The 13,139-nt window shown below is 44.5% G+C and overlaps 1 protein-coding gene across 1 annotated transcript in view; it reads left to right on the top strand.

Annotated features, from left to right (window-relative positions):
• The window catches only part of TXNDC16 (thioredoxin domain containing 16), a 52,855-nt gene that overhangs the window by 29,939 nt on the left and 9,777 nt on the right, over positions 1–13,139 (top strand). The window contains exons 13-15 of the mRNA XM_026056206.1: positions 3,434–3,602; positions 4,297–4,433; positions 10,814–10,898. Of these exons, the coding sequence (XP_025911991.1) occupies positions 3,434–3,602; positions 4,297–4,433; positions 10,814–10,898 (391 nt within the window). The remainder of the gene's footprint in view (positions 1–3,433; positions 3,603–4,296; positions 4,434–10,813; positions 10,899–13,139) is intronic.

Raw genomic sequence — 13,139 nt, 5'->3', positions numbered from 1 at the left:
GGCTGTCCCTGCTTGCTCTGTAGTGTGGTGAGAACTGAAATCCTGAAGCACACTGAAGAATTTGGAAATACTGTCTGTACCTTGACATAAGGGTTCAGTCAGAAGTTCCATGTTGTGGAGATGATGGGAAGGCAACGTGGCAAATGTTTGGTTGTCAAACCCTTTTCCGAGGAGTCCCAATTTTCCTTACGTACCCAAAGCTGGGTGGGATCCTGAGAGGGGCCATGGTCTGCCAGAACATGGTATGCCTTTTCCTTTTATCAAACACACAGCATTTGTAACACATCAACAGCTTGTGGTCAATGAAATTTCCTCAGATCTTTTCCTGCAGTGATGCTGTCCAGGTGGTCACTTCCCATTCTGTACTGGATTCCTCTTCTTGAACTGCAGCATTTCACATGTAACTTATTTTTCTTCTATCTTGTAACCTTCGAACCAGCTCTCCAAGTGAGCTGTTTCTAATACTAGCCCTGCCCTCCAAAGGATTAGATGTTTAAGGGATTCTTGATTTTTTTTTTTGGGGGKGTGTGTGTGTGTCTCCCACGTTTTTCTCTGTAGCCTTGGTGATTTATCTTGTCCTGGGTTTGTAAGACCCCCTAGGATAGAAGTTCTCTTTGTTGCTGGTTTTGGTAGCTCCTGAAATTATAGCACAGAAGGATCTTGTGTTCCTCTTTCACRTCTTTCCCCATCCAGCAACTCAGCAGTGACCACAAGGCTGAACAGTCTGTTACTGACTTACTTAACTCCTGAAACTGCTGCTTGTTCAGTAATTAATAACATGGTCCAGTCTGGGATGGTACAGTGATCATCCTGTACAATGTGTTCCTCAGGCCAGCTGGGGCTCCCTTGGAGATCACAGTCACTTTTGGTACATAAACCCTCGGGGTAATATCCACAGCTCCTGGGGGAATACTTAGGCTCATATATTAGGGCCTTAGGGCAGCCTTGCAACTCAGTTTTAACAAGACATCAGAGCCTTGTTTCTATGTCATTTTTCTTTCAGATTTGGGCAAGACACAAGATTATGTGGTGATATATGATAAGAACCACCCGTGCCAGATCAGAGGTGTAAAATAAATCCAGGGGCAAGCTTTTAATTTAAGATGTTATTTCACAGCCTGGAGAAAGACACAAACCATTTGTGCTCTCTTGGAGTGTTTTGACAACTCCTGACTGTCTGAGTGGAATTACAGACCCTTAGCTCAGTGCTGCCACTTGTTTCTTTCTGTTCATACATTTGACACAAGGCAGAACAGCAGTGAACTAATGTGAAAGAGCTGCAAAGCAGAACTTAAAACAAGGGATGCAGTTAAGTTTGGCTGTCAAAAGCTTCTTGTAATTCCTGACCAAACCTCACTACCTGGAAATGGATTGTTTCTTGTCCTTGCCAAAGTGGCCACAGTCGCCTCTGAAGCAGACTCTTCATGTTGTTGTCTCCTTTTTCCAGTTGATTTCCAATTGAAAAGAACCCAGTTCTTTGGGCCTTTCCTCAGTGGACATGTTTTCTAAACCTCTCCCCCCTCCAGATTTTCTTTCATATGCCTACATCTTTCCAAAAACGTTTTTCCCAAGCTGCATGAGGGTTTGCTAGGCCTTGCAGAGGTCTCAGCAGCATCATTTTCCTCCCATGTTCTTGCAGACACTGCTGTTGGGAGTTCATCCCAGAATGAGCTTTGCCCTTTTCTTCAGCATTGATGGTATCTGTACATCCAGTTTCCCATTACAGAGTGCTGCTGTTATTACACTTTTCCCTTCAAATTGCTTTCTGCCTCTCTGGGTTTGGGGTCATTTGCAGTTTGGATGTTTGCTCTTTATTCCATCATCCAGGCCCTTAACAAAATAGTGATCAGAATCAAACCTGGGACAGACTGAGGAGAAGGCTCGGTTTCTTTGATCTTCTGTATTCTTGAGAAATCCGCATCGGCTCCCCTTACCCTGGTTTCTGAAGGACAGCACACCTTGCAATAATCTGCCTCCATGTATTTACTTGTCTCTACATTTATCCCATCTTTCCCATGTAACTATTGAGTCCTGTTCAAACAAATTTAATGAAGGCATAAAGATCTCTGAGATATTAAATTCCTGCAATGGGCATGGACAGCATATGGCCTGAGGACTGTACACAGTCCTGCTGTCGTTGGTCAAGCCTGCAAGTAGGTAAGAGGCAGGTTAGGCAAGCTTGGCAACCAAGAGGTAGTGGCTAGTTAAGCCAGTCACAACTCACCTGCCAGATGGTTAGCACATGCTTAGCAGTGGACTAGCAGCAGCATGTGCTAGTTTTTGCCCAGCCTGCAGATGAAATGAAGGCTGCTAAGGACACGCTGGAGGTGCCAGCACTGTGTCTTGGTCGTGTGGAAAGCCTGCAGGTAACCAACATTCATTCATTTCAATGCTTACAAATCCCTTGGGTTTATGACTTTTGTGAAGCTCATAAAAAAAAATTACATAAAACTTCTCCCAATCAACAGGAATCAAAGGTAGATTGACTGCCCTATAATTCTCAAGTACTCCCTTTTCCTTGTCTTTACTTGTGAGACTCCAGTCTCTTTCTTAAGGTCCTAAAGGTAGCTGCCAGTGGCTCAGAGATGAGCAGCTTCCATAGGTACAGTAGGGTGAACGCCATCAGACTGTCGACTTGTATTACATCTGTCTTGTCTACAGGACCTTTAACTACTCTTTGTGTATTTAGTTCTGTGTTTTAGAGAAAATGGACATTTTTCAATACTGGCCAGCTTTTTAAGTGAAAATGCCTTGAATACATCAGCCTCTTCCGTGCCAAGCTTTATCTTCCCTCTTTCCTGTAAGTGAGGGCTCGCATGGTTTCTTTGTCTTGGCCTTATTCCTAAAGTATTTCTAGTACTTTTCCTTACTGCCTTTTACGCCCCTGGATATTTGCTTCATGGGTTTCATTAGTCTCCCTTTGAGCAACCGGCCAGATGCCGTGAATGTCTTTGTCCCTGAGAATTTCCTTCTGAGAAGCACAACCTACCACTTCCCTGAGTTTGCTCTCTCTGTTGTCTATTGTTCGGATCTTTCCACACCTGACGAGGTATTTAATAAAAATAGTTGGAAATAGTTATTATTATGCTCAAAACTGTAAGGCATATCCATGAACAGCTTCAAGAGGGAGATAGCCTGGACCCAAAGGGACTGTTTATTCAGGGCCGGATTTGGACATCCTGCTCACACAAAGCAGCATTTGGCTCTAGGAATGCTCTTGCCACTTTTCAGTGGTCGCTGAAATGTGCACGCAGTGTGTTAAGATCCAGCCCTGTAGGACTCTCACTAAAGCAAATAGGAGTTCTGGAAGCATTAATGCAAATATATGCAATAATGTCCAAAGAAGTTCACAAAAGATCTCTTATTCAACCTTTTCATCCCCAGTTTTTTGCCTCTCTGATACTATTTACATGTATTTTGTTTTCCTTCCTAGGAACTCAGGGGGTTTTGCTCTCTCAGGTAAACTGCTGGGACTGGCCTGGAGTTTGCACAAAGGAGAACATCACTCAGTTTCCTACCATCAAGATTTACGAAAAGGGAGGGCGATCGCTGACCTACAACGGCATGTTGGGAACAGAAGAACTGGCCAGTTTCATCATATTGTAAGTGTCTGTTAATGAGTCCCCACAAAGTAAGATCGGCACATCCACTAGATGATGTTCTGGATACTTCACTGCCTTTGTAGGAATGGAATGTGAGGAATGTGAAATGGAATTCTTTTCTGGAAAAATAATGTCAGGTCTGGTTTTAGACCTGGTTTGGAAATTAGCTTAATAACTTTCTGTGCTTTTTATTGTCAGGGAACATCTATTCTTGGACAATACATCCATCTCCTGTCACTGTCCCTCTCTTTGCTGGAATTCCTTCCCTGTTATTTTTAATGTGGGCCTCAGTCCAGGAAGGCTCTTTGGTCTGGCTGTAACCTCATGATATTGGTGGCAAAGCCATCTTTGATTTTAGTGGAGGCAGAGCTAACCCTTTACTCTAAACCAAGGGAGCTCTGCAGTTTAACTGAGAGGCGTCAAACTATCTTCTGCGTACAGATAGGATCTCAGACCAGCCAGTCTGGCTTAGGGTTGTTCTCTCCCCCGCATGACCAGGCCCAGTGCATTGCTGTGACTAAGCATTGCCCTTCCTTCCCAGAAGGCAACTGGCTTCTGTCTCTAATGAGTCGTAACAGTTGTCATATATGATTGGGGTGCTGTTGTCATAACAAGGATTTAAGTTGCCTTTTTGTCTCCTTGTCCCAAAAGTGAAGAACATGGTGGCCCATGTTGTTTCTTTGCCTTTCTATAGGAGCCAAGTTTCCTGCCCTCTGAAGCTGGCCACGATTGATGAAGCCGAAGGCTATTTAAGAGGAGAGCTTCCATCTGAGCTTTCATCCTATCACCACAGTTCGGTTCTAGGAGTATTTAGCAAAGCCACGAGTGTAGGTTAGTGTTATGGGTTAGATGCTCCCATTTCATTCCTGGTGGGAGAGGGACAATTCCAGGTGTTTGGAAGTTCCTCTGTATTTCATGTTCTCCAGGCGGCAAACCATGTTTGCTCACATCAAAGCCTGCCTGGTACAGCCCTTCTTGTTGCAAGCAGAAGATGGCGGGTGGTTTTAGATGTGTGAGCTAAGGTCTGTGTGCTAGCTCAGAGGATATACAGCTGTCACCCAGCAGCTGTGGGCATGTTTACTACACGCAGTGTGGTAGCATCTGACAACTCTGACAGATCAGAGCCGTTGTGCTTGGAGCAGTAGGAAAGAACAATGCCCTGGGTGACCTGTTCCAGGGCTGCCCCACCCTCCAAGCAAAGACGTTTTCCCAGATGTCCAACCTGAACTTCCCAAGCCACAATTTGTGCCTGTTGTTCCTGTTATATCTCCTGCCCCTTAGCATGAAGAGTTTAGCTCTGTCATGTTTGTAACTCATCTTCAAAGTAGTTGTACATTGCTGTTAAATCCCCTCTTAGCCTCTTTTTCACCTGATGGAACAAGCCCAGCTCCCTCAGCCTTTTCTTGAAGGTCATGTACCCCATGCCCCCAAGCACTCTGGCAGCCCTCTGCCAGACACTCTCCAGTTCCTCAGTTTCCTTCTTGAATTGGGTCCTGAAATTGGACACAGTATTTCAGGGGTGGCCTCACAGATGTCAAGTAGAAAGATTTATAACTTCCCTCAGTCCATCGCTGGAATGGGTTCCCAGAACAGATGACAGTCTGACAAAGCTGGAACTGCCCCAAAGGGGATGTCACATTATGCTCTTTCTTAAAAAAGCCATTTTCACTAGTGGATTGATAGTTATTTTGTTGACTCCTCCTACTACTACTATGGGAGCCCCCATTCCTGCAACCAACAAACAGTCCGAAATCTTTTAAAAAAAGCAAAGCAGCAACAATGTAAAAATACAGAGTTCTTGCATCATAAGAAGCAAAATGCTAATAACTCTGTGAAATCCACCTTTGGACTTTGAAACAGGTGAGCACAGACACCACAGTGACAGGCAGCAGCTATAAGGACTAAGCAAAGTTGCTGGAAGGAGTGATCTGAACATGTCTGAATTTGTCTCTCCCTGTAATCTCAGCCAGTTTATTCCTGGCCAGTGCTAGGATGGCAGAGTGACTGAAACTTGGAAGAGTCTTGCTTTCCCTGCCCCTCTTTGCTATACAGTTTGCTGGCAGTTATTTGAATGCCACACCAATATCAGTTTGTTGCATGCCGTAGCTGTGGTACAGGATCCAGTGTGTATTGTGGAAAGACAAGAAAATGGGTATGAGAGCTACAGTGAATTTTTGTGTGACAATCGCATATGTTAAAAGGGGGGAGGGACTAAAGACAATGTGGAATTGGGACATGGGATCATGCTTCAGTCAAAGTCATAGTGGACAGCTAGGACCTTTCCAACCCTACAGTCTCTCAGTTACCAGCTACCCCTAGGAATTACTGCAGTAAAAAAGGGAGATTTTGATCTTTGTGAAGATAAAAATTTCAGACTGTTTTCCATTGTGAAGCTCTATTGTGCCTGTAAACTTTGATTAAATACAATCAAACCACTTTCTCAGATGAGAAGGTCAAAAGGGAATCCAGAATGCTCAGAGATAAGAACAAAATAACATGTCCAGAACCAACCAGACGGCATTTGGGTTGTGTTGACAGTCAGCTAATGCTAGCTCACGTTTCTTCTTCTGGAGTGCCTGTGTCAAAGCCTGTTAAATTTAGTGGAAAACCTAACCTGTTGGTCTCAAAAACCCTTAGACTGTTTTTCCCTGATTTTCAACAGCTGAGCTCCAAAATCTCCCCTGTATTCCACACACAGTCAACTCCACTGTCTGGAGTAACAGAGCTTGTATTAACCCATATAATAGGATCTCAGACAGTATGGGGACTGTGAGGCAGATTCTCTGCAAGGATCCAGCCTGGATCTGGCTGGATTTGTGAACTCAAACTCTTTCCCACACAGAAGAAGTTAATTTCCTTCCAGACCTGCATTGTCCATGGAAACAAGAGCCCTGGAGGTTTCCAGCTGGCTCTGTGTGGAGCCAGCTAGATTGCCTCTTCCCTTGGGGCACACTCAGTCTGCCATCTGGATTGGCAGCTGCAGTCAGGGTAACTCAGCCACAGGTGCCAAGGCAGATGAAATACATGATGCTTTCAAAGTGTGTAACCTGAAAGAAATCTGAATGTCATGCAGCAAGATGCTCAAATAGGACAGAAAAGAGGAGTCAGCTGTCTGGCGCCAAACCCAGACCTGAACYGGGGAAACCGCACAGCTACTCTTCTCAGCCTGCAGACTTCTCCGGAATTTCCAATGATTTTCTCATGGCAAGAATTCCTGCTCTAACCTGGACCAGCACATCATCATGTCATTGTCATTTCCAGTGAAGTGAAATAGAGCAACAGGATGTCCAGTTAAATAAAGCCTTGGTTTTTTTCCAACAGTTACGTCAGAACTATATTACGATGCCTTTCAGTGGGTCTGAGCTAAAAGAGCTTGTCAGAAAAAAAGTAATTAAAATTTGTTACAAAGAGATACATCGTATTATTAGGACAACCAATGAGCAGTTCACTGGAAGCTTGGAGACCTTATAGGAGAGAAACTTCTTTGCTACTCAGAAATTGGAAACAAACTTGGAAGTAAAACACTGCCTTAAAATGTGCAATAATTGTTTAAAAATTCACCTGTGCTTCACAAAGCTCTGGTAGCATTGTAGGACTTGCCAGCATTAGTGTGATCTAAGTGATAAACATTAGCTGATTGTCTTCTGTGTGTCCCCCAGCACTTTGGAAACAGGTAGGCTGCTTCTGATTTTTGCTGTACATTGATTGTGTATGGGACTTCGTCTGTGCAAAGACTGTTCATCTATGCAGAAGCCCGTGATCAAGTTTATACTGGGACAGAACAGAGGGCCAGCATGCCCTATATCTTGTCTCCAGCAGCAGACATTTAGGAAAAAGACATAAGAAATTGGATTTGTTCAGAGGGATTTCTTTCTGTGGTGACATGGACCCTGGCTCTACTAATCATCAGTTCAGGGTCTTCCTCATCATAGAAATCTTACCCTGATTTTGTTTCTAATAGATGCTGGTGGCATAATCTGTTATAAGCTGTATGGCCCCTCTTTGAACATATACTTGATCTCTAGAGTGTCCTGTGGCAGYGAGTTTGGTCCTTGAAGGACTTTCTGCAAGGCCGTGTTTTTCCTGTTCCCTGGTACCCGGTGCCCAAGCACTTCCTTGGCTGCAGGTAGGGCTTGTGTTAGAAGAAATGGTGTATAATTGTTACTGACTCACTCCGAGATATTATGTTGTCTAAGCCATCTCCTGGCTCTCAGCAGAAGCAATCAGGCATGCTTAGCAACATCACAAGTAGAGAAAACAGTATGGACAATTGCAGCTTAGCCTGAGTAAGTTCAAACCTTCTTTCAGGCCAGTATAGAGCAATGTGATACTAAACAAAATACATACTATGATATCTACAGTTTTAGATTGTTTTCAAGAGACTCTTAATTAGAGTTTGTTGCGTGAGTCTGCAGTTAACAATAAGCTCTCTTCTGCTTGTTATGAGACCCCTCTCTTTGCCATGCTGTATGCCTTACACTGTGTTTACCTGCCAGTGTGGTCTCTTACATCACCTAGTAGATTTGGTCATGTAACTATTCCCTGTGTGGTAAAGATTTTCAGCATAATTTTAATTTACAGCCAGCTGGCTGGTATCTTGGGCTGGAAGAAGCCATGCAAATATGCTGCAAGTGCTACTGGAGAACATGATTTCATGAGATGCTTTTTGCTGATGCTAGGTGGATGGGGGGTTGTGCTCAGATCCTCTGGAAACTGTCTCTGGAAACTCTGCAGGAGCTGTAGACCCTTCCTATTCTGGCAGTTTTATTCCCTTTCCAAAATTCTCTGGGGAATTAAAACAGTGTCCTCGGGGGCAACTGATTTGGATTCTAGGAAATATTTAAATAACTGCTTTGGAAGTGCTTCATATCTGTAGTGGGACTGTGCGAATTTGGAGTTTTCTTGCACCAAACTAAGACTGTTGCTGTGATGTGTTGAAAAATAAAGGGCAGTGTGGCTCTGGGTCTGTGACAGATAATCCCTCAAATGCTGAAAATCAAAAGCGGAGTGTGATAGGGAGGCAAGATCCCAGCTGGGATGAACCCGATGAAATGAATACACCTGGATTCTGCTGAAAGCTGTCTTAATTTAGGAGAAAATTCCTGTAGCCAGTGCCTCTCCAGGATAGCACTTGAACACATGCTTACATCTCAAGTGAGTGTCTAAAGATAAATGCCTGTAAAAGTGCTTTCCTGAGAACGTTTGGATTTAAGCTGGCTCTTTCCACCTCAGTCTTTTTCCTTCAGTGCCTTGTAGCACAGGGGTAGCTCAGAATCATCCCCATTGCTTTTTCTCCGGTAGCTGGGCCACTAACAATGTTTGCAGAGGTTTTGCTGGTGAACAGCTCTCAGTGTTCCTCATCAGCTGGTCCTTTGGGTTGATTTTGTCTCAAGACTGATAAAATCAAGTGACCAAAGACCAAGCAAATCCCCAAACTAGTGTCAGACCCAGCCAATGATATTTTCTCTATCTCACAACAAGAAGAGCTGGCCAAGCTGTGTCATGAGCCCTGTGATGTGTGTTGCTTCTTACAATGTCTGAACTCTCAGCCACTCCTATAAGGATCTAAGCTTCTATTTGGAAAGGAAAGCAATATGAAAGTATTTCATAGCCCCTGTGGTTCCAGGAGAGCACAATGGAAAATATGGCTTTGAATGTAGCTGAAAAAACAGAGGCAAAGGACCAAAAAATGACCAGTTTTGAGGCAGCCTCGGTTTACTGAGGTCTGAGTCACTGGTCTCAAGTGCTTTGGTTAGCCAATTGTGGTATGATGTTGTATGTTATGAAGAACACTAAATGGTATCTGAATGAGATTTTATTGAAGTTATAAAAGCAACAGATATTGTGCCTGCATCTAAATTGTAACTCTTGGGGAAACCTGGCTTCTCCTCAGTGCTTGATTTCTCATTCTCTTTAAATTGGAAGAGCCTTTTTTGTTGCTTTAAATTGCCCAATTAAAAAAAAGAGGAGGGAGGGTTGAAAATCTGCCCTGTTTTCAGCCTAGCTTTGGCAGCAGTGTTTTTGGTCTCTGATCTGTAGCTGCTAGACCTGTGTTTTACAAGCTCACCCAAAAATGCTTGCATGCTCTCACAAAGTTTTTCTCTACCCTGGATCCAGTTGCCTAGAACTGAGGATGTTTTATAAGGACGTAAAGCAGCTCTGCAGCCAGCTCTGCCCCCGATCCATTCCTTTTCTCCTTGTCCTCTATCTGAGCTCCCTGTCTCTGTAGGCCCAGTGACACAGCCTAGCAGCCACTGCTGGCGGTGGATTTGTGCTAGGACCCTGCTCTCTGAACTGCGACAGCTGAGGTGCTACCCCGTCTTTGCATCTGCCCCTCTTCCCTAGTCAGAGCACACTGTCTTCAAGCTTGTTAGCTTTTTGACCCTCCCTGTCCTAGTTTGATGCCTGCTCCAGCCCCTGCCTGTTCTGATGCTAGCGCTTTCTTCCGTTTCTCAGGCACAAAGTGTTCAGAGCCAGTTTATACCTATTCCCCCTTGATTTGACATTGACTGTTAGTTTGAGCTTCCTCTTCCCCCTCTTTTATTTAGAGACAGTAGCCAGATCCTTGCCTGGCCTTCAATGTGTGGGGATCAGCAAGGCCTGCTTTTACAGTCCTCTTTCCCTGATCATCCGTGGAGCCTGTCCCAATCTAGAACCTGGCTGAGCTCCATTGCATACACTGGCTTAGACCAAAAGACACTCGGGGCAGAGGCTGGTTTATCTACTGGGCACTTAACAATACTCCAGTTAAGTTATCATCAGTCATTTCCAAAAGGTCACTGAGATTTATAAGCTTTCTGTTTAGACTTATAATTGGTCTCCTGTTTCAAAGAGCGCTTACAGTCTTTAAGTCATTAAAGGAATTTTGCTTTCCATCAGTGTCTCTGTCATGCAGATCCTGGAAACTCAGTGCTGGTGGCTGGTGAGCAAATACTGCACTAATAATAGGAACTTTCTCCTGATCCCGCCCTGTCAGTTGCTGCCAACCCTGCCCTTGCATAGCCTGTGGCCATGACATGCATCCATTTCTCATCAGCCACTAATCCTTTTTTTGTTAGCAACTGGCAGTTTGCTATGGCAAGGCATTAGGTATGCAGATGCAGTGATTTGATTGTGGGAGGGCATTAGGTACACAGATGCGGTGATTTGATTTGCAGAAGGAAGCTGACACTTCTCTTTCTATTGTTTATTTGTGTATCTGTTTTTTACAGCCAGGGAAGCGTTCGTGGAGGCAGGAAACATCTTAAGTGGACATGTGACGCTGGGGATGTATTTTGAAGATGATTCCTTGGCTTTGTAAGTTGTTTGTGTTTTCATTCGGTGAGAATTCAAACTGATCTGCATTTTGTGAAAGCCACTGCCTAAAGGAAGTATTACTTGCCATGCTGGGTTCAGGAGTTCCTTTGCCTGCCATATCTGAACGGTTTCATAATGTCATCTCTCCACAAGATGCCATGTGAGACAGAACAGGTCCTGGGCTTGCTGCTCCTGTTAGCCAGGGAATGGGAGGGTTCGCAGCTGTGATTGCTGCTGCTGGGGGATGTGTGTGTGTGTGTGTATGTGTGCGTGTGTGGCTCAGCACATACCTACCCCCCAACCTCTCTCAGTAGCATCCTGGCTTGTCAGGGTGTCTGGCAGGGGTAAAACTGGCAGCATGGCTATTTTGAAGTCTGCTGCTATGGAGAACCTCCTGTGCTGTCTGTGTTTGTCATCAGCCCCAAAGCAGCTGCAAATGATTTAGCCCGGAAGGGAGATTGGTCAGGACCCAGCCAAAGAGAGATGTAGCCTTGACTCTGCCACTGATATACTGCCTGTCCACAGGCAACTCATTTAACCCTGGTATGAGAAGTCATCTCCCTTCCTGCTGTTCGAGCTCACTCTGGGTATTTACAGTCCTCCAGCCCTGCCAATCCCACATGCAAGTTTTGCATTTCCTATGCAAACAGGACCAAACTTATATGGGGAGAAGAATGGTATCCTCTAGAGATAGCTGTGAGGAAGAAAAAAAACATTCTGCCCTTCTCTTTCCATCAGGAAGAAGTGAAGAATTATTATTTGTCTTTCTCTCCCTCTTTCTGAATTCTGTTTGCCTTCTGTTTCCCTTTACCCTGCCCTGAAACTGTGAAAGTGCATGCTGGGGTCAGGGGGACACATAAGGGGATTACTGCAAAGCGAGAGGTGTAAATTCAAGTCTTCCTCTGATTGTTGTCCCCAGTTGCCAACAGCAGCCAAAAGAGATGCTGCTGTTGCATGCTGCTTGTGAATGCTGGCAGGCTTTATCACAAGAAGTTCTTGGCTGGAGGTGGAGTGGGGTTTGGATCTGGGTGCTGGAAACTGGGTTGAAAGCCCTCAAATAAACACCTTCTACCCATGGAGTTGCTGTGGCGTGGAGCAGACTGCCTTTCTGTAGCACTGTGAAAGGTGTTAAACCCATTCTGTCTCACCCAGCTTCCTTGTGGACACTCGCATCTGGCTGCAAAATGTTTGCAACTGCCAATCCCAGGGAAGAAATCACCTCTATCATTTCTCCAATTAATCTCACACTGTATTTTTCTTGAAAGATGTGACCACCTGTTTCCCTCCCCTTGGCAGGAACGAGACATTACCACCATTTCCAAATGGAGCTTAGGAGTGGGTGCACCCTCTGTTTAGAGGAAAAATCATGGAAAAGTATAGGAGCTTTCCTCTGCAAATGGTAAAGGTGAAGTCAAGGCTTTCTTGTCCAGTTCCTGACTGAATAAGAACGTCAACTGCAGGCTTAACTTTAGGCAAAATTAGAGATAATGGGATTTGAGCATGTATCAGTCCATGCACTTATACCTGAGATTCACTCCAGCAAGGGGTTAAGTGCTTTGGATCAGACTAAGAGATACTTCAGTGCCTACAGATGGAGCTAGATCCAGAGGGGATCTTTAAATTGTTCTGGTATCTCATTTCCATCAGGAATTAGCCATCAAGGCAGAGTTAAAAATCTCAGAAGGTCCTTGGCCTTCTACCCAAGTGTGAGTCATAACAGCCATTAATGTGACAATGAGTTGTTTTCATTAGTTTCTTACAAATGTGCTGCATCTCTACTGTTTGATGTGACACTAGGGCATTTTTGTGATGTGCTTGGAGAATAAAAATGTAAATATCTTGCTACCACATCTCTGTTAACTAAACTGAGCTCAAAGCACCAGCTCCAGTCAGATCTTAGAAGCAAGGCAAGTGCCAGGCCCTGTTCAGCACCAGAGTGGGAGACCACTGGGTAATTTCAGGTGCAGCAGTCAGAACCAGCAGCAGCAGGGTGAAAAACCTGAGCCCAGAGACTGAAAGACTTCTTCCCTGATCATCTCTGCTGAGCTGATAGATGGAAAAAATGACAGAAGTCAGGGTGATTTTACAAAACAAAAAGACACCAATAGAAAAGGTCTGTGTTCTGTCAGCAACGACACATACAAGAATATACCTCCATCCTTCTGCTACGGCAATATTCTAGAGCGTGCTCCTGTTTAGTTGGAATAGTTCATACAGTTTATATTGATATTCATTCTGCCA

Source organism: Apteryx rowi, unplaced genomic scaffold (assembly GCF_003343035.1).
Source record: "Apteryx rowi isolate R43461 unplaced genomic scaffold, aptRow1 scaffold_13, whole genome shotgun sequence".
Lineage (NCBI taxonomy): Eukaryota > Metazoa > Chordata > Aves > Apterygiformes > Apterygidae > Apteryx > Apteryx rowi.
This window is presented reverse-complemented; position numbering and strand designations above follow the sequence as displayed.